This window comes from Poromitra crassiceps (genome assembly GCF_964638095.1).
Source record: "Poromitra crassiceps genome assembly, chromosome: 18".
Classification (NCBI taxonomy): Eukaryota; Metazoa; Chordata; class Actinopteri; order Beryciformes; family Melamphaidae; genus Poromitra; species Poromitra crassiceps.
Window position 1 is genome coordinate 25,179,439 of NC_139636.1, and position 25,507 is coordinate 25,204,945.

The following is a 25,507-nucleotide window of genomic DNA, read 5'->3' on the forward strand; positions in this document are numbered from 1 at the left end:
ACAAGAAAAAATATATTTACAAACATTACTTGAAAGTATTTTGTCAATATTGTTTTTGAGATTTTTTTCTGTTCATATATTGTATATGTCAACACAACTAATAATCATCAGTACATTTAATCTTTACCTTATATTTTATACATCCAACAAGTCCCCTTTACATCCCAAGTCCCCTTTTCATCTCACCATAAAAAGACAATGACTTGGCAAAGCTGTCATGTGAATGGTTGTGCTTGTATGATATGTTACACCCCAAAAAAACGACCGTAAATACAGTACATGGTTCTTCAAAAGAAAATGTTACGTTAATATTTTTCTGCACTGACAACAACTCACATCAACTGTCATTAATAATGTTTAATAAGAGTTTGGTAAGGTTATTGTGAAAACAGTTTCACAAACTTGGTCATCAGTCCATCTCAGATGGCAGGCTCCCATCCACTTCACAGTTCTGTGACTTGCTGGTACCAATTGATTCTTTCATCTCTGATGGTTTCTCTCCACTCTGCATCATTCTTATTTTCCACTGGCTCAAACCCCTCTGGGCCTTTATCCTCTGTTTCTCCTTTCATTGATCCCCTCCTCCTTGAGTAGCTCATTTCTTCCAGCCCCTTCTTCTACTGTGCATCATCTTCTCTCTTCTCGGGTCCTCTCATCCTTTCCTCATCTTCAAGTTGAGCAGCTGACGTCCCACATGCTCCAACAATGTCTCTCTCACTGCTGGAGGCTTTCAGCTCTTTGTTAATATTCAAGGTCTTGGCTTTCCTCTCACGGGCATTCCAGCTCTGTGACCGGTGAGATGGCAAACACTTTTTATCAGCTACAGTTAGATATTCCTTATTGTCCTCTGGGCCTGTCTTCTCCATCTTTGTTTCGTCTTCCATGGTCTCTGCTGCCCGAGGAGTTGCCTCAGTTTCTAAAGGAATGTGATCCACCGGATGCTCCTGTTTGTTAGGCTTTGCCAGTCCAGTAGGAATATCAAACTGCTGGGTAAGAGCTCTGACTGTTGACACTTTGGGCATGTGACCAAGGAGACTGGGGTGGACCTGATATTCCAAGTTCTCTGGCCATAGATTTGGTGTTTTAGCTACTTGCTCCACCAGCGACCTGTACTCTGCAGTGTGTAGTGCTTCATCACCCACCTCAGCTGAGTTGAAGATGATGGCGCTCCTAGCCCGCTTTTTTGTGGTAGTGGAAATGTTTTGGCTTTCAGTAGGACAGTATCTCAAAGATTTAGTCCTCTTTGGAGAAGAGGAGGTTGCTGGCTGTAGCTGGGCCTGGATGTCTGCTCCAACAATGTGTCTCTCACTGCTAGAGGCTCTCGGTTCTTCTTTAATATTCAAGCCTCTGGGTTTCCTCTCACTGGCATTCCAGCTCTGTGACTGGTGAGATGGCAAAAACGTTTCATCAGCTACAGTTAGATATTCCTTATTGTCCCCTGAGCCTGTCTTCTCCATCTTTGTTTGGTCTTTCATGGTCTCTGCTGCTGGAGGAGTTGCCTCAGTTTCTAAAGGAATGTGATCCATCTGATTCTCCAGTTTGTTAGGTTTTGCCAGTCCAGTATGAATATCAAGCTGCTGGGCAAGAGCTCTGACCATTGACACTTTGGGCATGTGACCAAGGAGACTGGGATGGACCTGGTATTCCAAGTTCTCTGGCCATTGATTTGGTGTTTTAGCTACTTGTTCCACCAGCGAGCCGTAGTCTGCAGTGTGCAGTGCTTTATCACCCACCTCAGCTGGGTTGAAGATGATGGCGCTCATAGCCCGCTTCTTTGTGGTAGGGGAGATGTTTTGGCTTTCAGTAGGACAGTATCTCAAAGATTTAGTCCTCCTGGTAGAAGAGGAGGTTGCTGGCTGTAGCTGGGCCTTCTCCGTGGGTTGAGCTTCTTCCTCTGCTTCATTATTCTGTAAATCAGGAGGGCTGATAATAATGCTGGTACTAGCCCTCCTCTTTTTCACAGGAGAGGTGCTTTGGCTTTCGGCTGGAATGTATCTCAATGACTTAGCCCTTTTTGGAGAGGGTGTGGTGCCTGGCTTTAGTTTATCTTGCCACAGTGCTTGGCCAAGCAGATTTTTGCCTGCTATCTGGTTGGTTATGACCTCTTCACTGCCTGCTTCAGACATAGACTTTTGTTCGCATGGTGATATCCGAATGTCCACGCACGAGCTGGGCCGCACTCTCTCCGCATCGCCAACATCCAACATCTGACCATAGGTAGAAGCAGTGGAGCCTTGACGCAAACTCCTCTGGTGTTCCGGGACGGTCTTAGGCACCTCATCAGCCTCCCTCTGCTTCGTCTCCTCCATGTCCATCTGGAAGCGATAAAGGCTGTAACCGTCTCCGCTGTTGATGCTGCCCCGGCGAAGAAGGGAGGAGGGGTCGCACACAGAGGAGTTTCGTGAGTGTGTGCGGGTCAGCTCCAGCCTGTCCACCCCAGCAAGCTTTTCCAGGGCAGTTGCCATCCTTCCGTGGATGTCCTCCAGCTGGGCCAGGCGCAGGTCCACCGTCTGCAGGGAGGCCTTCATAGTGTTCTCTCTCTCATTTACCTCCTCCAGACGCATGGACATATTCTCAACCCTGCCAAGAACACCAGAAAACTATCAGAAGAGTTCACAAGTGTAATCAACATGCCTCATTAAAAATGCCTCAACTCACTACACCCTTGGTCATCACCTTTCCGAGGTAACCTTGATGCGCTCATCGCTGGAGGACTGCTGCTCATCTTCCTTCTCCCGGAAATATTCCTCGACGCACTGTTCCTCAAACTCGTACAGATTTTTCAGGTCCTCTGGGTTCAGCCTAAGCTCTGTTGGAAACAAATAATTTAAGTGTTTCTTAAGCAATGGGGAGGGATCTAAAATGTTTCTAAAGTAAAGATTTCTAAAGTGAAGCATATTAATCATTGTGTAGTGTATACACTATACAGTATGATTATTATTGATTATCAGAAGATATTTAGCCAGTGCATGTGAGAATTGTTTCAACTGTTTCTAAAATAACCTGCTCTATTTGTAAAGCACCTTGAGATCATGCTTGTTATGATTTGGCACTATATAAATATATTTATATATTGATTGATTAATTGATTGAGAAGAGACTAACTGAGGCCTCGGTCCTTCTCATCTAATTCTCTGTCATGCTTCTTCTTGGCACATCGCCGGAACAGCCTGTTGAAGAGGATGTAGAGGTGGCTGAAGATGATGAGAGGTGGAGGCAGCATGGGGCGGTCATGGAAAATCATGATCAGCTGATATCTCTGGAACTTCCACACCTGGTTGGAGATGCACTTCACTTCTAAGAAGGTGTTGCTGGGGACAGGACACGAAGGCCAGTGAGTATATAGAGTAAACTTATAACTTCAACTTATGAAGTCAACTTCTGTCAGATGTTCTTTGTAAAATAATCAGTAAACAAATATCGGGACATGTACTTACTTGAAGACGGCAATGAGCAAGTTGACCAGTAGGATGTTGGCCACAAGAAGGTAGCAGGCCATAAGGGCAGGTGTGAGCCAGGCACCAGGGATGCATGGAGGCAGTTTCTTCCCATCCTCATCATATATATTTTCACCACAAGGCGCTGTAGGGCATGGATGGTTTAGTTGAAGAGTTTATGTTGAGATCTTTAGCTAGGTGAATTGAATTGCATGTTGGAGTGGAAGACTACTCACGGTTGATTTCCATTGCATAGACTTGAAGAAATCCCCAAAAAACGTAGTAAAAGAGAAATGCATAGAACACCTTAAAATCATTGAACATGGGCCTTTTCATCAGGCTTCTGTCAAGGTCAAGCTGATGTCAACAAAAGTGCGTCACCAAAATATTTCTCCAATTAGCCTCCACTTAACCAAGAAACTAAGAATTTTCCACACAGGTTTTTATTGGGAAACTGATTTTAAGATTGGGAAAATATAGATTTCACAACTTTGCGCAACAAATTCAGATTGATTCAGAATGAATGTGATCAGAACTTGTTCAGAAAAACGGGTTAATAACCTGTAGTGAATTAGACCTTTTAAAAATGGTTCTATGTTGCCTTCACCTTGACAGAAGAAACACAACTCCTGTGAATAAAACCTAATGGCAGATGATCATAATTGAGGATAAAATACATATTCTGCTCTTCCTCAATGCAATTGTTTTTCTTGTCAGGTACTAAAGCAAGAGCCTATTTGTAAAAGTGCCAGCAGAGGGAGACAAAATATTGAGGAATCATAATGTCATGTGTTGTATATGACATGGCTCAGATTTGTAAGACATGGAAAATAGTACTGATCATCTGCCCAAAATCAGGAAACAGAATCTTACTATGAACTCTAGTCTTACGGTCTATCGAGTCCGCAAAAACCTCTCCATAGATCATCCAGTAGGGCATGTAGAAGATGTTCCTGGCCAGGCGCCAAGTGGGCTCCTCATCAGGGTGCAGGATGGCTTGCCGTGCCACTCCAAAGCTCATAAGCACTACCAGCATGATCACTACGAAGTACATCATGTCAATCATCTGAAATAAATCAAGAGAAACATCGTAAATTGTCAGATTTGTATGCATGTCAGTCATCCCTCTCATGTGTCTTTCACATGCTTTGGTTCAGCTTATACTGAAAAATAACATTTCATTACCATCTTCCCTATCATCATAACATAGGGTCCCAGGTATTTGTTGACTCCAAAGATGTCCAATACACGAATGTACCAGAAGATGATGTCTATACAGTAGATGACTCTCCCGTAGCCCATGTAAGGCTCTTGCTGTAGCCGTAGCATGAGGCCAAGGAGGAAGGTCGAGATGGCAGCCAGGTCTGTGATGTTCCAGTACTCCTCCAACCACACATTTATCTTCTGTTTCAACTTCCCAGGCTCCGACATCAGAATCTGGAGACCAGGGTTAGAAGCACACAGTTCTCCAATGAATGTGCCATAAACAGCATTTGACGTTTGAAATATGACATCATGACGATGATTTAAAAAAAAAAGTATTTTACCTGTCTGACTTTTTCAGCGCCAAGTGTGACAATGTATGCGATGACAATCCACTCTTGCATACATGGCAGTCTCTCCATTTTCACCAGGATAATATAGTTGTATAACATCAGATAGACCAGATAGGAAATCTATCATAAGAGGGAAACACCATAAAGGCAGTGCAACAAAGTCACTTCGTTATGAATGAAAGGTGTAGTCATGACAGTTTGTCACATGGACAGTAATGAAACTTACAGTGTTGAACCAGAATTTGGTGAAGGGTGCACTATAAAACTCAAAGAATCTTTTGGCAATTGGGATTTTGCGGACATCAGTGCTGCCCTCCTCTTCATCCCCCTTCCGGGAAGTTGCATCATTATCCTGAAACATACATAAGGACAGAGTCACAGTGAGAGATTGTCACCTGTCACTCTTGACAACAATACCAAGAAACCGAGTCCTGTGTCAAATAAGCGAATTGAAAAGGCCAGCAGATGAACCAGGACCTTGCTGGATTTAGCGTCATCATCCTTGTCCTTTCCCACATTACTGCCTCCAGGTCGATCATCTCCAGGACGGAAATCCAACAGCAGGATCAGCGGAGGAAAGATAATTCCCAGAATAACCTAGGAGGGCAAAGTTCACAGTGAGTTTGTTGTGCACTTGTACCGAATTTATTTTGTCACTGTTGTGTTGTGAAGTTTAAAATACCAGTAACAACAACAGCAAATATTATTATCATTATCAATAACAACAATACAATGATGATGATAATAATAATAATAATAACAACTATAATAATGATGATATAATAACAATAATAGCATAATCATCTCACTACTATAATAAGGCGGAGGGATTCCATATAGCCATGTCACCTTGAGGCCAGGATTTTTGCCGATCCTCAAGCAGCCCATCCACATATCAGTGAGAAGCATCTGGCTGCAGGTGTGGGCTATGAATTCGCGTTGTTTAGCAGCAACAGCCAGCTTCAGACAGGTGGAGTTACTCCAGTTAGTCAGCTCATATGTTAGGAGTTTCATGGCCACCTGCTCATCATGCTTATAGGACTGGTCCAAGAGCTCGTAGGCCAGATGGCCAAATTCTCTATAAAAGACAGAGAACTATAATGATCATTTCTGTATAACTAAAATAATAATATAAATAATAGCAATAATTAAAATAAAAAGATCAAATCAATGTAAACATAAAAGCCCAATTTTTTTTATAAAAAAGGTTAGGCTAAAAGATCATTAGGCTACTTAATGTGTCCGTTTGTTATTCAGTTATAAGGCATCAGACTGGGGAATAAAACACTGAGGCACTGACTTGGAGTTGTTCTCCAGGTCTTGGGAGATGTCATCCACCAGCTCACTCTCTGAAGACTCATGGGCCATGGCCTTATACAGTTTACAGGCCACCAGGGCCTTCGCCATGGCCTCCTCTCCCCTCTGCCACAGGAACAGCGCCATCTTCTGGCGCTTCATCAGCACCGCCCACACCATCAGCTCATGGAAGGGGTACTTGAATCGACAAACCTCTGGGTCATCCGCGTCAATTTCTACCTCATCCTCTTTCTTCTTTTTGGCCTTTTTCTTGCCTTTTTGCCGGGGTTCATCATCCTAATGAAACAGAAAAGAATTAGATCCGAGCTTATTCTGCTGTGTGTGTGCGTGCGTGTGTGTGTGCGTGTGTGTGTGTGTGCGTGTGTGTGTGTGTGTGTGTGTGTGCGTGTGTGTGTGTGTGTGTGCGTGCGTGTGTGTGTATGTGCGTGCGTGTGTGTGTGCGAGAGAGAGAGTTTGATTATTGATTCATCAATGTTTAATCAATAATGTTTTATTGGCAAACTGAAAGTGTTTTGCTTGGAAAAGGATGCCTCACCTCCATTCCGAGAAGTTTCAAAGCTTTGGGCTGCAAAAGGAGGACAAAAACAATGAACATCAAACATGACTTGGTATGATGAACCATCCCCATAGAAATTAATTTCTTCCACCCGCACATACCCGTTTCAGTCCATACAGGTTATTGTAGAGGTGGCGGAAAGCCTTCCTGGTGTAATTGCTCCTGTAAGCTCCGCCCATCAGGTACTCCAGCACCAGACCAATATCAATCAAGGTGATCTGATAATCTGGAGGAAGGTTTCCCTGCAGCATCACCACAACAAGGTTATACAGGATCATATCAAGACTAAAATGATCTGAAATATTACATTATGTTGCAATTAGGAAAGATAATTTTACCTTTTTGACATCCCTAACCACGACATGCAATGTATTAGGTGGGCCAAGTTTCTGTGATGTAGAATAGAATATGTTAGTCATAAATGGCAATGTCTGTCTGTCTGTCTGTCTGTCTGTCTGTCTGTCTGTCTGTCTCTCTGTCTGTCTCTCTCTCTCAACTTTGTTCATATTTGTCTTTGTGCTTTGATGCATTCAGAGTATTTCAATGCAATGTATCAGGCCTACCGTGTTGTATAGCTCCTCTAGTCTGGGAATCATGAGGAAGTGATGAATATTGACCCCGTTCTCCAGGAGCAGTTTGACAAAGTCCACTCTGTCCATTACCAGAGCATCCATCATAGCCTGCTCCAGAGAGTTGACCTAAGACAGGGTGTGTGAAACTGTAAGTGTATACTAACTGACATTTTCTGAGAAGATCAGAATTATGATTTATTGAAAGTGTTTATTTTCTATATACAGTGAACTTCAGTCTTACCCAACGAATCATCTCCAGCTTCCTTGGATCTGTCTCCTCTGGAGGTTCAGGTTTGGCCTTTCCCTTCCCCTTGCCCTTCTTTGCCCGGGCTTTGTTTCGACTGCTGACAGCAGGACTCTTCTGCTTCTCCTGGGTCGGGGCAGCAGAGACTGAGAGAGCTCCAGTGGTGGCGAGAGCGTTGGCAGGCTGACCAAGCAGGAACGAGAGAGAGAAAAACCTATAGCATCCTTTTGTTTGAACATCAGCATATTTAAACTCTGCTACGATTATTACTCGATTACATTCAATAGTGGTAATAGTGTGGCATTTTTGTGTCTCTGTGAAACATAATTCAGTTGAAAGGAGATGGTTTCAGTCCATTTTTTCATGTTTTAAATCCTTTCCTTCAAGCATGCTTTCAGCAACTGTAGTGGAAGTATTTGAGGTGAACACCATCACTCACTGGTAAATTGTGTCCATAAACAAAGATTTGATTGCGAGCAATATCCACTCTGTTCCAGGCCAAAGCCAAGCTAAGCTGGTCCGGCGCTGAGGCATTTGTGCCTACCGACACAACAAACAGAGGGAGAGGGGTGGGGAGAGAGAGACCATTGAACAGACGGTACTGTATGTAGTACACAGTGACAACAACGTTGCGGTGAGATTATGGATAATTGAGGTCTTTGTTGTTCAGATTGTGATGTACTCAGAAAATACCTTTTAACAAGGCAGTAAGAATGGCCATTTCAATATCTTGCTGTCCCTCAGACCCCATCCGAAAAACTGTAATCTAGGTTTGAGAGGAAAAGAAAAGCAGAGAGTGGCCGAGTGAAGTAGGCAGGGAGATGATGAATGAATGAGGGTAATGAATGAATGAATGAGTGGAATGATATCAGGAGTGTATTCCCACTAATATGTGCCATACATGTGGAGACAGCTGATTGGAAATTCAGATTCAGACTGCAGTTTAAAGTTGGGGGACTTCATGTTGTAAGTAAGACCTCTGCACTGCTCTGCTCTGGGATTGACCCTATGGGGCACGGACAGCTAATTGACTTGTCAGATGGAGTGAGAGTGCTTGCATTGTTACAGTCTCAAATGGAATTACACTGACGCCTGTCACATGTGCAGCCATGGTAAATGGGATTAGGTTAGCATGAATGTGTGGCGTGGTGCCAGAGATTTCAGAACCGGTCACGGGATGCGTTCATAATGAGCGGCCTGTGCATCAGCCCAGAGCTGCCCGAGTGAAAACTTGTGGTGTTCTTTTGGAAAGTAGACGGCCGGGGTCCCCCTCGGTTCTTCTCCCCCCCTTTTCTTTTTAAATAGGGTAGGCTTGTGTAATGGCTCGTAATTCGGTGAAATGCTTCATGGTGCAGAGCGCGGCAAATTGCAGCTCTTTGAATCTGTGTTTTTATTTGTCTGCCCCAGCTGTTCACATGGGATGCACTTAGGATGAAAGGATTATGTGGGGACAGGACAGTGACATTGTTTCACCTGTACTGTAGGTTAGTTATGGTACTTTAGACTAAGAGCAGGCAATGAAACCCCCCCCCCTTCCCCCTTAGTCACATATAAAGAGCTCAAAAACTTGGCAGTCCTGTCACATTGTCTGGGTCGCGGTATCAGTGAAAGCTAAATGGTACGTTGGGAAAAGCTCAAGGCTATATGATCTTTGAAAAAGCGGTATAAGTTGCTTATCTGAGTGTGTTGGAGCATTAGGCGGTAAATACATTGGGGATAGAGGCTACATAGAGGATTCAGACACTCTGGTGAAGTGATAGCACTCTGGGGGCTGAAAAAGGCCCAGGGAGAATTAGCATGGAGAGAGAGAGGAACCTGGCTGAGGATTAGGGAGATGGATCTCCTCCATCTGTGTGGTGCATGCTACTGCCGCGTATGGATGAAGTAAGAGCCTCTGCTAACTAAGCAGGTGGTTGTGTGCACTGATCTTTTCCCACCCAAATGTATGGAGCCCGGAGATTATGCACTGGATATTACAAACTACTAATCACATCACTTACAGTAAGGGAAATCTGCTGGAGATGCACAAATGGTGCCGCTATGTATCAGGCTCTCCGGGAAAACACTTTGGGGAAACACTTTCAGCTCAGGGATAATCGGCTAGCTGTGAAGACGCTTACCAGGTCGCTATCTCATGGTAAAGCATTGAATCATATGGTTTACATTACAGTAGACAGAGTCAGACGTCCACCAGCCACTTTACAGGCTGTTTGGCAAACACATTAGGAATGATGATGGCCTATAGTGTGCTACTGTGAAGCTACGTGGATTAAATGATACGACACACAATGAGGAGGAGAAATGACAAGCAGGTTGTAGGGATTATGTTTATTCAACAGGTTAATGGTAACAGACACATGATGAATAGACAGTGAATGACAATGGAGAACAAATGCCTTACCACTCAATATTGATTGATTGAAACAGACATTATTTTCGAATGCAAGGTAGTTGTGAAACACTAGCAGCTTTACTACTCTACTCACCAGTTCTCTTTTTTTCATGCACTCCATAACCATGCTCAGGATCTGCTGGGATTGGCTTTTGCTATAATTGAATGTCTTTTGGATGGTCACCAAAAGTTGGTCTCTGACGTCATCGTTGATGAGTCTGGAACAAGAGATTCACGATGACGTCCAAGCTTTGTATCATTGTTTATTGTTTACCATTACTCGACACACAAGCGGCAGACGAAGCTTCCTGGGGTCCATTTAACATTTCAATACATGACAGTTAAAGTCAAATTCTATATAAAATGAAAATGACCAATTACAACAAGATTGTACCGATGCAACAGTTGTATCAGAGGCATAGAAAGAGAGGACTCCTAAGGAGAACGAATCCAATATCTCACCCTCCGTCACCCTCTGAGAACTTGTGTGCGAAGGAGATGATGTCGGAAGCGCGGCCGCTGCCATCACACACCACCACAGGAACCGGAGGTTCGTCCCGGAGGCTCTCAAGGGCAATGGAGATAACGTTGGGACCTCCTTCCACTAGCAAGCACACCAGTGGGACACCCTGCCCCAGACCTGAAACACATGAGAGAGCAGTCAACATTTACAATCAGTACGATTACTCTGTCTGTCCGTCCATCCATCCATCCATCCAACCATCCATCCATCCATCCATTTATTACTGAATTGTCACATTATAATATTGTTAATTTGGAGAATGATGTGTTTAAGAAGAGAAGAGCATGTTGATGTGATGTTCACTTGTCAACAGACAAACCACAGGAAGGAGTGAAGTCAGTGGTGACAGCTGAGCATCCCTTTGCTGTCCCTGCCTTAATGCAAGCTCCAGGCATAGGATGACAAAGGGAAGCCCACAGGTCACAGAGGAACTCTCCGTCCACATGTCCAACAAGGACCATGAGAAGGTCAAACACACACACACACACACACACACACACACACACACACACACACCATGGTGGATGAAGCAACACTGACATGCTATCTGCCGTCTGTGGTCACTTACGAGTGTTGATCTTCTGCAGGCAGATGTGCTTCTCCAGCTGTCGACGGAGTTTCACCTCGGAGCCATACTTCCCACAGGTACCGTTGTCGGTCAGGATGAAGTGGGAGTGGCTGTTGTTGAGCACAGCCATCTTGCTCAGTGGATTGGCCATCGTCTGGTAGGGCCTGTTTACCTGGAATTACAACAAGCACTGGCCCTTGAGTTGTTTCAACAATGAAGAACTATTTGTATGAGAAGGTCTTTGTCTTTGAGGAAATGTAAGGGCATGCAGTGTCACATGTTCTTACATCTTTTCCAATAAGGTCCTCTTTGTTTTCCAGGATCCCCCATGGAGCGATGCCTATCGCACACACCTTCCCTCGGGACTTGGAGGAGTGGTCCTTTAAGGCATCGCCGACGTGACGGATCACCCCTAAGTTGAGTTAAGAGCCAAACATAGCAACATGAATAATGACTGTTTAGCCGTGTGTGTGTGTGTGTATATATATACAGTATATATACCGTATATATATATATATATAGTTTCAGCTGCCTAATGGGGCTGCATCATGAGACACAGTGTGGTGAGTGCGTGCAAAATCCACACAGATTTGCATTTGAGAAACATTTTCACACGAAAGCTTTAATTATAGGGGCTAAACCTGTGACAATGGGCTGTTCAAATCTCCTCCAGGAAATTTCAGAATAGCTATTACGTAATGAGAATTTAGACTAGAGCAAAGGTAATCTTCTAATATCAGAGATTGTGATTTGTTAAGTGAACATTTTAAAAGCGTTATCCTGAACTGTTTATAAAGCTTATGTGAAAGGTCAAGGTGCCCACCGGTGTTGACTCCGCCCGTGATGATCCAGGCACCGGTGGTGACGGCAGCTTTGATCAGGCCTTTACCAAACACCTGCTTGAGTTTGGGCTGGAGGTCAAAGTTCTGCAGACCTCCGTGCACAGAGATGAGCAACGTGGGCAGCTCCAGCTGCCAGTCCTTCACCATCAGATGCAGCAGGTTGTCCGGCTTGCTGTCGTAGGAAACCCGGATGTACTAGGAAGGAGAAGAAGGGGGAAGGTCAGTACTGTGTCTGTCAGTTTATAATCTACTTCAGTGGTGAAATCTACACTGTGAAATGCATTGTAAAAATTCATGGTTTTAACAGATAATCACTAATCCCTAATGAATGGGCCTATATAACAACTTATATTCATAGGTATCCATAATTAATTGATTTTATACATTTTTAAAATCATTTTACAGCTTTACTCATAGTGGCCATATAGATCAATATAAAATGTCTTGTTTAATATTTTCACACAGTCACATTATTAACCCTGACTGTTTTGAGTTTTACAACTTTAGAACATTAAGTTATATTTGTTCTATTTAACCACATTAAGTGAGAAGTCCCACTGGCAGTACTTCTCTCATGCTGTTTTAGCTCTTATAGAGTGGTCAATTCATAATCTACCTCAGTGGCACCAGATTGGTTAGAAGGCCACAAGTGGAACTCACCATGGCTTTGTTGATGAATCCTCCACCCTGGAACTCAATTATGCCAAAGGCGTCTGTTGGGTAGGTCTTGGTATGCTTGAGCACTGACCATCTCTCCTGTGGGCTTTCAATCTGCACTAGCTGGTTGGCCTCCGCCTCCTTGCTGGTCGCACCAGGGAGGATGGCCACGTGCTGTGCGGTCAGCTGACCACAGGCACATCTAGACAGAGAGGAAAAGCACCATGTTAGAGAATGACTCAGTTGACACTACAGGAACTAACATATAGTCCCTGATTTCTGAGCTCTACACGTAAATGTGATTATTCGTAGAAAACCCTGAGCCTATTCTACTCAGTGGCTTCATCATTGTTGTTGTTTGTCTGTTGCCCTCGGCTCACACACTGCCCAGGCTTTTTCATGCCTGTGGCCATTTCTGGGAAATACGTGCCTCAACGCACAGTGGGCTTCTCTCTGGCAGCTCTCAGCCCATTCTCAGAGCCCAGCATGGTCATCATAAACATATTGTAGAACATTGTTGTTTTGACATAGAATCACAAGTAATCCATAATGAGTGTATTAACAACTTCTGGTAATAATCATATATCCATATAATTCAGTGAGTAAATGTACACTATTTCTAATCATTAATTTAACTTATTTTGAACACTAGATTTGGCCCAACTATGGTCACAGAGTGAATAGAATGAAGTGGATATTACCAAAGATACCAAACAATTGGATAAAATAAGACATCAGATAGCCTGTACACAATCAATAACCAATATTCTCACAATGGACATGAAATATGGGTCAATGGCATGATTGTTGTAACTTGAGGACATGTTACCACAGCCTAGGTGATAAATTACCTGTTAAAAGAAGAAAAGGTGCAGAAGAACAAATTACCTGGTTGGGTCCTTGCTGGGAACTATGTGAACACATTCTCTCTTCAGAAAGGTCCTCTCAATCCAAACCTGTTGTGCCTGAAAAAGAGAAAATCACAATGTGTTAGTGTAAACTACTTACTGTAAATGTGTCATACAGTGACCACAGGCAGATCATCCCCGCCGATATCTGAAAGAGGAACAGATGTCAGCAGTATGCTTCACCACAAGCCATTCCATATTTAAGTTTCACTATCAAAATCCTCTTAGCGGTAATCCTGGCTAAAAGGTGAGATATAGTTGCATTCTAAAAAGCCACAGATGACAGAGAGGAGAAATTATGATCAATGTTAAAAACGAGTATCCCCGGAGAGAGTTTTTATGGCATGTTCCCTGGTACCAGCAGGCAGGTACAAGGCATATGACATTATGATGAGGGTAACAAAGAAGAATAACTCATTTAATCCAGATCATGTCCTGTCCTGCTATTCCTGGGATTATTAGTGCACAGTTGATTATTAACCAATGTGGGTTATGAGGCATCTTTTATTGTCCGCTCGCCAATAGCATCACACAAAAGTAGCATGATGCCACCACACTATTTCAAATTCTATTGTGATAGCGGTCTAATCTTTTTCCAGTGCTGAGAAAAAATAACCTGAGTTCAAAGCAAAGTTCCTCTGTGGGCCATTGTTGACAGTGGAGACCCAATTAAAACCAAAGCATTGGAAGCAGGTCTTTCCGCGAAAACACTGGTAAATTAAAAGTGGAAAAAGCCTTGATAATTCATATTTGACCCCCAAATCAGTTTGACATATAACCATTGCCAATCACAATGTCCTTTTACCTTAACCCCGTCTGTATGAATGAAACACTGATCAATTGTAATGAAGTCTTGTGATTAAGAATCACAAGTGTGAAGCAGCCATGACACAGTACTGTTCTCTCTGTTTATGTGCGTAATGTCTCCAGGCCAAACACCCGTAGTCTCAGCCAAATATATTCTGCTTGTGATAGTGATAATGAGAACAGACAACAATGTCACTTTTTCTCGTGCATAATATGGTACTTCCTATTGTACCTCTCTACATATTATCTACTGTACATTATCTCTAATTATGAGACGGTGTGCACACCTACTTAATACTGTAATCCATATCCTTTGTGATTTCAATCATACATTAAAAAAAAAACCTTTGCTGTAGTCTATATTTGTTAATAATGACTTGATTATGTAGATAAATTGAATGAGAACAAAGTTTTGTTAAATCAATAGACTATAATATTGAGTGGAAAAATCTTTCACAAACCAATTTTAAGTGGAAAAGTAATGGGTTTACAAGGGATCCATTAACTCAATTTGACCATGAATAACTTAAATAAGTACAGTAAAAACAAACAAAAAAAAAAACATGCAGAGTGGTTTCAGTACCTAGTAAATATTAATATCTGTATAGGTATGGGAAATCTGTCATTTCGGAAATAATAATACTGTAGTAATAATAATGATAATGATAATAATAAATGCAAACATTTAAAGTCACAGTGGTTGTCACTGTTCATTTTAAAATAATCTTTTCTCAGCTATTTTCCCTCTTATCATGGTTTAGTGAGCACTCAGCCGTTCATATAGTGCTGCCTGCTCACACTCGCTGCCTCTGAATTCACTTTCTAGTATAGATCTATAAATTAATATAATCGCACTGCATCACTTCCCACTAAGTATGATTACACAAGTAGGCTACAGACCTAATCCTGTCATACGATTCAAGAGTAGAGTGAGAATTAGAGTGGAATATAGATCCACTTACATACAATCTTCCATCCGAGTCGAGGTCCTACCTCTAGTGCTGTTGCAGATCAAGCTTCTGGGTTCTAGGGAGATCTAGGTTCTGCATGCTCCTCTGCCACAGCTCTGCATCCCAGTGCTGCACGCTCAGTCAAGTGGTCTCATTGAATCCCACAGGACATGAAACTTCTTCATTTTATGAGGGCCGCTTAATATGATGAGCATGTGAGCAGGGTCTTTGTTCAACCCTGGTCTCATGATTCCAGTTCAAGGTAATCCTTTTGGGAGTCCCATGACCCCTTCTCCTTGCCCACAGGGTATTTTCATCCTTCGCTTGAACAAGGCACAATAAATCTACTTTGATAACGGGCCCCTAATCTCCAATTGGTTGAAACTCCTTTCTTTGTGTTCACTTCACAGTGTGGATGATCTTAGCTTGTGTGAGAAGACCACTTCACAGTGTGGATGATCTTGAGAGAAGAGCTGGCCAGACTAAAAACATAACATTATAGACAGGTTCACAAAGAGGTAGAGAAGCTCCCCAATAATATTTCATTTGAAAATGTCCACCCCCACAACTTTGATTTCAACCTAATCAGCATAATTGGGAGAATTGGATGCAGGCATTCTTTTGGAAGGCGCCTCGTTAAGACATGACTGGTCTCCAGTTGGGGGCAAGGTCAGTCGATGCTAATTGCAGTTAATCTCTATTTCCACCAACCCAGTTTTTGTCAAAGAAAAGAAAACTCAACAGACCTGCATTCAGCTGGGTCATTGAATATTCTCTTAATTTAGCTTTTTTAATTTGAGTAACTTCATATGGATTCATATCTCAACACTTTAGTGACCTTCCAAATGCCTTCCAGCAGGCTGAATGCAAGTTGCTATACTGTTAGGCCTAAACAAAGACTCTTTAAAATCAGAGCCAGCCTACTGTCTCCGGCCTGAAATCCAACTATTTCAGCTCAAGGCTAAACTAGACACGTTGGATATCAACAGGCTTCTTTTTATTCAGTGTCCAGAGGCAAATGTCAAGTCAGACTAAATGTTACCACTATAGAATAAATCGTTCTATTGCACATTTTGGACTTAATGAGGGCACATGATGAAGAATACTTTTGTGTAGCTCGAGGAAGGCACGCGCTAGAAGCTGAGATGGAGTATAACCAGCACAAAGTTATGGCCATCCATTTAAAACCTGTCTCATGTGGAATGGGTTTGATAAGCGCTCCTTTTATGGTTGAAGTGAGCAGTTTGAGCCTGACTGTAACTCAGGGTGAGAAAGCTGGGGGTGGCTGGTGGTTGATGGCTCAGAAAGCCGGACGGGGAGAGAGCTAGCTTCCCCCCTTCGGTTCAATGCGGGTAAAAAAAAACACGTGAACTGCTGTTTATTATAGCAGAAGAAAACAAAGACCATTTCCACAAGGGTTTGTCTGGTATTACGCCGTTATGTCAGCTTACTTAAACTCATTAACCAGCGCAATTAAAACCAAAATCCAGTCAGCAAACAGTCGCCTCGTTAGAGCTGCCTTTGAGCACTTAGAAAAACCTTGAAGGAGTAGAATTAGATAGGCCTACTGCGGGATCAGATTGTGTCACACCGAGCAAATTAACGAGACTTATGGCAAGCCGAGTAACAATAAGCAACATTCATTTCAACATGCAGAATTTTCTGAGAAAAGTATCACTCAAAACAAAAGACAATTGTGTAAGATGAAAATTATAATTGCTGAATTAGCCTAAGTATTGCCAGGCTTGGAAAGAGGACAGAGAATAAACGGATAGGGGAGAGCGGGGTGATTTGAGTCTCTGGAAGTTGCGCTACCCCTTATTTCTAGGCAACCATAGACCAAATTGGTCATGTGACCACCCATTTTTGAAGAGTCATGTGATGGAGCGAGGCCCACGGAATAAGTGGTAGGCCTAAGCACATTTAAGTTCAAAAAACTGTTTTGGCTCAACGTATCAGGGGCAAGTTGAGCCAAGAGACCACTTTTGTTGGATTTTATCTTTTGAACTTTATCATTACCTTTAAGAAGTCATTTGTTATTGAATTTGTCTTGAATCATATGAGATGAACATGTTCAGTTTCACTTCAACATAATCAATGGCACAATTTATCCATGTATGCGGTTCAACTTGTCCTGTCCCTAGGCTCAATCTACCACTCATCGGGGGCAAGTTGAGCCAAGATACCTCCCTTCCCCCCTTTGGAAAGTAATATTTGGACAACTTTATTTTAGATCCAAAGTGATTATTTCTAGGGATGCACCACATCCTGAAATATATGTAGCCTACATATTTTAGTTGGAGACATTACTGTCATGACCTCACTTTAAAGACACCTCAAGTAAAAACTGGCTCATCTCACCCCGATCTCCCCTAGGATATTGGCGACTCCTATTTTTTAGGAGCTACACTTTTATGCCGTTTCTCCCAAATTTGACTATGGTCTACTGAGTTGACTGCATGATAAATAGATAGATAGATAGATAGATAGATAGATAGATAGATAGATAGATAGATAGATAGAAAGAAAGAAAGAAAGAAAGAAAGAAAGAAAGAAAGAAAGAAAGAAAGAAAGAAAGAAAGAAAGAAAGAAAGAACAAACAAACCAACCAACCTCTGGCATTGAAGTTATTTTCAACATAAAGCTGAGCAGTAGACTACATGACTGAACAATATGTCCACAGATATACTCATGCCATATATTAATGCCTTTTTGTAATGGAGTCACATGGCCCTTGTCTCCTGACCCACAGCTTAGCCAGCAACTGCATCACAGCAAATTTGTTCCAGTGCAGCTGCAATTTCAAGGAGTTCTCAGCCCACGGCAGCCGTATGTAATGATATGCTATCATTAGAACTGACTGATCTAATTCAGTGATCCTTGTCCACAATCATTGGCTTTATAGAGTTATATTAAAATTATTTTCAGATATGTGTCAAACGTGTCATAGTGTTGCAGCATAGTATAATCTATTCTGAATATGGCAGTAAAGATGCTTCTCCCACAATATAGCCTCATCAGGACAAGTGAAATGGATCAGAAGGGATTTGGGGTCCTATATGGAATGTAATGTCACTAGGGGTGAAGATAAATGCAACTAATTGCTTGGCTTTGGTGTTGAATAGAATTGTAACAGTTAGAGCCTGATGCAACGTGACAGGAAGGAAACCCATGTAGACTACTTTACTGTCTAAAAAGTGTATTTCAGACTCATAGTCAATTCCACGTGGAGTGAATTAAAACCTTACCTTACCTTTTCACTCGGGGAAGGAAAGATATTTGGACAAAATCGAAGACAAATTTGTGTTAAGCATGAAACTGTCTGCCTGTTTGTAAAAGCACTCATTGTCCTGCTGGGTTTGAAAATCCAGTTAGCGATCACATGAGCACAACATGGCACTGATTAGCCCTGAGAGTCGAGGGAGTCATAAGACATGTTTTAAAGCTGAGCTTTTTTCTGTGTTTTCCCCCGAAGGAAGGAAGACCTTTACAAAAAAGAAAGCATAACACCACATGACATTTCACCTACAAACAGGATTTGGACAAAATAAAGAAAGCAGCTATGCGATAGATTTTCGTGCTGAGTGGGGCATTTCCTGCCATGGAAACTATGCAATTATTATTATCGTGAAAAGGGCCTAAGTAAAATCACTTCTAACCAAACGAATTATCACTCTCATCCCATGATGCATTTCTCTCTTGATGAGAGCTTGATATTCTGTTTACGCCTAGCAACAAGGCATTGGCACTGGTCCAGAGATGGGAAGTAACTAAGTACAAATACTTTGTTTTTGTACTTAAGTATGATTTTTAGGTATCTGTACTTTACAGAGTATTTATTTTTCTGACAACTTTTGACTTTTACTCCCTACATTTTAACAGAAATATCTGTACTTTCTACTCCTTACATTTTCAAAACAGGCTAGTTACTTTAGTTTTAATGCACGACAGACAAAAACGATGTAACGTTTGTCTGTCTCTTGTCGCACATCCAAAACAAGACACAGAGTCTAAATAAGGCGCGACCAATGATGTCACAAATAAATCACTGATGATGTCATCAGTGATGTAAATCGACTCTTGAGCAATGATGTCATCAATGAGTGATGTCTCAGTCATATGTCATGATGTAATCTATTCTGTTTGAGACACAGCATACAAGTTGGTGTGGTACAGTGACAGATCTGAAGGAATGGCTGTTCAAGCAGGGCATGGCGACAGGCAGCAGCTCTACAATGCTGGTAGTGCACTGCCGTGGCAACGAGCAACAACTGTAGACACTCTAAAACTCAGTGGTTCTCAAAGTGGGGTCCAGGTACCCCCAGCCCCAGGGATCCTTGAGCTGGTTCCAGGGGGTCCCCAACAAAAAGGGTAATAATTTACTTTCACTAGAATTCCAATCATAAGTAAAGTAACACAATGACAGAATGTATGACTATTTTGGTCATGGGTTTCATACACTTTCTGTAATAAAACATCTAAAAGTGTGATGACCTCCTACTCTCCTGGCCCTGTCTTGCAGCAGCCTGGTGGTGGGGTCGTTAAGCTGATTGGGTTCACCTGGGCCCAGTGTTAGAGCCCTGCATTCTGGCCTGAGCCTGAGGGGGCCCGAGGCCCGGCTCAACCCTAGGGCCGGGCTAGGGCCGATTTTCACATCAATAGCTAGGGCCGGGGCCGGGCCCGGCCTGCCGGTTTTTTGTTTTGTTTTATTTTTTAATGTTTGAACTGACATATTGTGGTGTTCAGTGTTTTAATGTCGTTTTTTATATAGTGTTGAATTGATAGGCTTTAGGCTATTCGAAATTGATCAAACACATAAGGCTTGGGGGAGGGGGAGGGCCGGGGGGCATCCCTGGTTTAATGCACGGGCTTACCAGGGCTAAGCCAAGCCCCCAGGAATAGCGTTGGGCTGTGAAGCCATTTGAACATGGTGGCGAAGCTCTGTATTGCAAGTCACGTGACGCCATGCAGCCCAGAAAGGAAAATTCCCATCCACTTGCATGGGAACCCCGGCAGCTGTTAAACCCAGGGGAATTTTTTCTGGGTGTCACTCAAAGTATAAAACGACTCTTTTAATGATCAAATAATTGTTTATGGGGCATTTTTTCTTCAGAAGCCACTAAGAGCCGTATATGGGTGTATTTTCTTCATCTACATCTGCATCCATGGGTGCGGGGGGGTGGGAGACATCATGGAATATGTCATGGCACACATGCGCACTTCGCCTTGGGCCGCATGGTCAGGAAGTAAAACCAGGAAGAAAAACCCCCCATGATGGCTTCATGCGCCAGTGAGCAGCCTCCGTCCGAATGCATGGGTGGGCGTGGCTCATCCCCTATCCAGTTCTTTTAATACATCCATGGGCTAAGCCCCGGGGCCCAGGACGTGAAGGGGCCCGAGGCTTGGAGGGGGGGGGGGGTCAACAAAATGGACTATTGCACAGCTGATTTCACAAATTTTTTCCATGAACCCCAACCCCCCTTGCGTACCTTGCCATGCCTTGGCTTTCCCTGAAATGACACCACTGCATAATGGACAGACAATAGGCTCATTTCACAGCAACCTTTTGAGGTGGTAAGCAGGAAATAACGCATTAGCATTAACATTAATGAGGGCATCTGGCACTGGAACATCTAAACAGAATGGAAGCATAATTAATGGTATTAGTCAGAGCCGTATAATAGAAGAGTTCCGACATCTCCATTCACTCCAATGGACCAGTTTTTTTCCAGGAAGTAGAAAGTGGAACTCTTGAGTTAAAAAAGCAGCACTGTCGAGTTGCAGCAAAATAGACAGTTTGTGTTGTACTTTGAAAGGGTTTTTCATCCCTTGAATCAAATTGTACATTATCAGCTTTATTTTAGCATGCAAAGGTAGCGCGAGACCCATTCCTGGCTGTTCATTGGCTAATGAGTCTCACATTTTGGTCCTCCGCTGACGCCACTCTCTTATTAGAGGACACTAGTATTAGTGTATAGCTGCTTTATTTCCTGCTTTTAGGGTTAGGGTTTTTTATAGCCTATTATGTGATTATGATAGCTCTGAGCTCAGAGAAGTTTAAGTTCAGGTTTTGCATACAGCTGCTTTACTTCCTGCTTTTACCACTTCATAAGGGTTGCTGTGAAATGGGTCCATAGTTGACGTGTTGGAGTTTTTTTTTAAATAGCCTATTATTATAATGTGATATATGATAGCTCTGAGCTCAGAGAAATTAGGCTTCAGTAATACACTCTAAAATAAAGATGTGTCGTGTGTGTGCGTGCTTGTGTGTGTGTGTGTGTGTGTGTGTCTATGTGTCTGTGGACAGATTCTGTCAGCGCGATAGCGTCAAACAAGGCCGTAGGTTTGATTTTGACATTGGTAGATACATACAGTATATGGGGGAGGTCCGAACATCACAACTGACATATTAGCAAGTCATTCGGCCTCTCCTGTGACCCTGCCTCGCCTCTGTCTGAGCTACCTGGCAGGATTGCCTGACAAAATGATACATTGATGAATGCCATCTGAAGACTGAGAAAATGTATGGCTTAATTGAGTATTATTACTACTACTAGGACTACTACTATTATTGTTGACGGACTCTGCAAATTAGCAATCCAGAAAATATAATTCCTCAAGTTAATTTGACTAAAAACAAAACAAAAAAAGCTCCTAATCTCCCAGACCAACTTTCACTTAGTTTCACTTTCACTTGTACTGTAGTTGACATAAAAATGAAGGTCGAGTTCGAAAAGACGTGATCTGAGCAAGCCACCAGCCACCCCCCCCCCCCCACACACACACACACACACACACACACATGATTGTAGCTAACATGAAAGTGAAGGTCGAGTTATAAAATGGGTGTGATCCGAGCGACGAGGGTGATAACCCCCCCCCCCCCCCCCCCCCCCCCCCCAATTTGTGTGTGACAACACAAACTACACTAAACAAACAGACAGAACAAAAAGTGCATCAGTGAGGGGGAGAGTTTGAATGGTATGAAGGTCTTAAGCCTAACGATCCCAACCATCAGGCATGGACCGATGGTCATCACACTTTTAGATGTTTTATTACAGAAAGTGTATGAAACCCAAGACCAAAATAGTCATACAGCAACATCTTATCAAATGGGGGTCCGTAGTCTAATTTGTGTCAGTTTAGGGCTCCTTGATTAGAAAAAGTTTGAGATCCACTGCTCTAACCTAGCTAATCTACAGCCTAACTTGCTCTATTCTAACCTACCCTAGTCAGCCGAACTACTACCTAGCAACCAAAGAATCAATTGAGTGTTAATGGGTGATTCTGCAATGTAATTTTCCACTGACATCATCACGAAGAAAGTGTCCGGAGTGCAGCATTCCCCCTCATAGCAATCAGTAACAATTCACCTTGTTTGGACCTGTAATCATGTAGGCGTAAAAGTGACTCCTCCCCATCATCACTGAATACTCTTTACAGTTGCATTTCCTTTGTTTTGACCACGGGCTTAATAATAATTCATAATTTAGTTAGAACATCTGATTCCTTTAACTTTTGGTTTTCACTACCTTCGCGAGCTCAGAATCGTTCATTTCTTTCTCATGTATTTAGTAGTAACCTATTTACTCAGTCAAAAGGGAAATATTTTCATACTTTTTGTTGCTGGTGCATCGTTCTATCTGGACAGGACACCACAGGTAGACTGAAATATTCTCTTTTATTCATGGTACAAGGGATAGCCAATAGCAGAAAGGTTCATGTAAACAGCTTAAGCCGAATACGTTCTTGGCCAATAGCCAGGTTAGTCTGTTCATTCATAGCCATTGGGTCTCTCTTGAAATGTGACTTTTTTATCACCCTATACTGTATCAGTGTCATGAGATCTGTTTAAAAATAGAACGTGGGCCTGCTCATGAGGGAAGATCTTAGTAAAGACTGAAAACAAACAAGACATTTACCCTCATTTCAGCCATTCGGATAATGATTTGATTACTCCGATTTTTCAGATGTACTATGAATGAAAAATAAATCCCTGTTCATACCCTAACCCACTGTAAATGATGAAATATTCGCCTATCATGTGTATAAAGAAGATAAATCCAGGATTAAAAAGTATAATAACAACATGGAAAAAAGCATAATGAGGGGGGAAATGCTGTTTCCCAACCTTCTGGCCTTCAGTTTATATATAGCAACATATCCGATCTCATTAAAAGTGTGGCACAATTCGAGCCATGACCTCGCCGATTGCTTTACAGAATAAAACCTTATAGCCTATGAAAAGGTTCTGGATTATACAAAAAATATTAACAGAATGCTACTCTCATCAGTTATAATCTGGCAAAAATAATAATAATGCCTGCTTTAATGTATAGTAACTCATCACACTAAATTCTCTTGATGATGTCAATGTCAGATATACTATTGAAGTTAATGCATCATGTGACAGGTTGTTTAGCCACATAGCCTACTGAACATGTTCCCCTCTGCATCTGAAAGAACGACTGGAACATTTCCCTACAATATGGCACTATGCCTTTTGATTATGGATGTTTGTGGAAGTGGAAAAACATCTATTTTCGTGCATTATATAGGTTTATAGTTTATGTTTGTATATAAAAAGGGACAACCAAAAAAATCAAAAATCAAAGAAGTGATGGCATTTTGCATTTCTGAAGTTTACACTTCATATGTCAAACCATTTGAACATCAAACTGTTTTTATGCTTTGATTTGCTCACAATTGGGCAACTGTTCCCTGCTTGCAGGCACAACAATGGAGTAGCTTGTACTGTAGTTTGTGTTCTAATGCCTGCAGCAGTAGGCTAAATGTATGTAGCATGCCTACTACTACATTCAAATTGCATCTTCCTTGCTTTCAAGGACATATAATAACTGGAGTGTGTTAATCACATGAAAGCAGACATTAGAAAGAATAAACGTCCTTATAATCTGGCATGGCTGTGGTTGCCCATACTGGGCCATTATGAAGGATTAAGCTGCAGTAGTGGAGCCTCTTGAAACCTGCTCAGCTTCAAACATCACTTAGCAGTACCTACCCCTGCAGGGCTGATGCTACAATACTGATCTCTCACACACCAAGGCTATATGACAAACAGCCCTGAATGCATGTAGCCTAGCATGTACAGTATGTTATTATGTAGCCTAGCATGTACACAGTATGTTATTATATGTAGCCTACCACGTACAGTATGTTGTTATGTGGACCATAGTGGCTCCAAAATGACAAGTTAGTACCTACTCCTGTATTATGGCCTGTGTGTAATACATTGTCATTCTCATAATAATCAGTCGTGTATTTACTGTACACAAAAGTTTATAAAAAGCTACTAAGATAAAGTGCCGTTGACAGTCATTTAAAGGATGAATATACAGAACTGTGTATTCTTTAGAACAAGCTCCAAACATTATACTTACTTTTAAAATCAATGCAACAATAAATACAATTCAAGCTAAAAGGTCACAATACCATAAAAAGGTACTTCTTTTAAGAACATTTTGAAACATTAGGTTGGGACCAACTGTGTCAGGAAGCATTAGATCACCTGTTGAATGTGACCTCTGTTGCCCGCTCGACAGGCCCGATCTTACCTTCTGCGAGCCAGATGTGGTGCGCTTGAGGGACGACCGATTAAACGTGCCACTACTAAGGCGCCTTTTCTCCATGTTGAAGTGTCACAGCAGCAAGCCGCCAAAGTGACTTTGAAAGAGATCCTCTGGCAGCGGCGTTAGTGTCGTTGAGCAGGAACGTCAACAACACTCGAAATCAAACAAAAGCCCCGGGAAGCTGCTGCAGAACCAGGCCATGACAGCACGCTCCGCAGTCACACTTCAGAAGTTAGCAACGTTTCACCATCATTAAGGACCGCAGTGCTTCTCTCTCCTCTCTGCAGCTTACTCTCTCGACTGACAAGACAGAGATCCCAGCCGGGGATATAAATCACCCAATGACACACTTGACACATAGACCCCTTTCCTCTGCCGGGCGTCCCATAATCGGGCTTAATGCAGCCAGCTCTTGGAAGCCTCAGAGTCTAATGGATAGAGATTTAATAAATGGGTATTGAAGGTAAATCTACTTTGGCACAAAACAACCCCAAAAAAGGCTTAGAGAGACCATGCAAGCTGTGAGGCTAAAGTTAGCCCTGCCGGGAGCCTATAAGGTTGTCCCACCAGACATGGCTCAGTGTGCTG

At 42.4% G+C, this 25,507-nt stretch overlaps 1 protein-coding gene across 1 annotated transcript; it reads right to left on the reverse strand.

Moving 5' to 3' along the window:
- Nucleotides 1-617: 617 nt before the first annotated feature.
- Nucleotides 618-24,979, reverse strand: trpm1b (transient receptor potential cation channel, subfamily M, member 1b; the record flags this gene model as incomplete). The annotated part of the gene is made up of 27 exons (XM_083654783.1): nucleotides 618-2,580; nucleotides 2,677-2,809; nucleotides 3,106-3,311; nucleotides 3,438-3,582; nucleotides 3,674-3,694; nucleotides 4,311-4,503; nucleotides 4,623-4,874; nucleotides 4,985-5,113; nucleotides 5,220-5,345; nucleotides 5,465-5,590; nucleotides 5,843-6,071; nucleotides 6,294-6,586; nucleotides 6,846-6,875; nucleotides 6,968-7,108; nucleotides 7,205-7,255; nucleotides 7,430-7,564; nucleotides 7,680-7,865; nucleotides 8,122-8,222; nucleotides 8,376-8,448; nucleotides 10,169-10,292; nucleotides 10,537-10,714; nucleotides 11,166-11,337; nucleotides 11,453-11,577; nucleotides 11,989-12,202; nucleotides 12,668-12,866; nucleotides 13,553-13,629; nucleotides 24,905-24,979. The coding sequence occupies 27 exons, from the start codon at nucleotides 24,977-24,979 to the stop codon at nucleotides 618-620; spliced, it is 5,697 nt and encodes a 1,898-aa protein (XP_083510909.1).
- Between the last annotated feature and the right edge of the window lie 528 nt (nucleotides 24,980-25,507).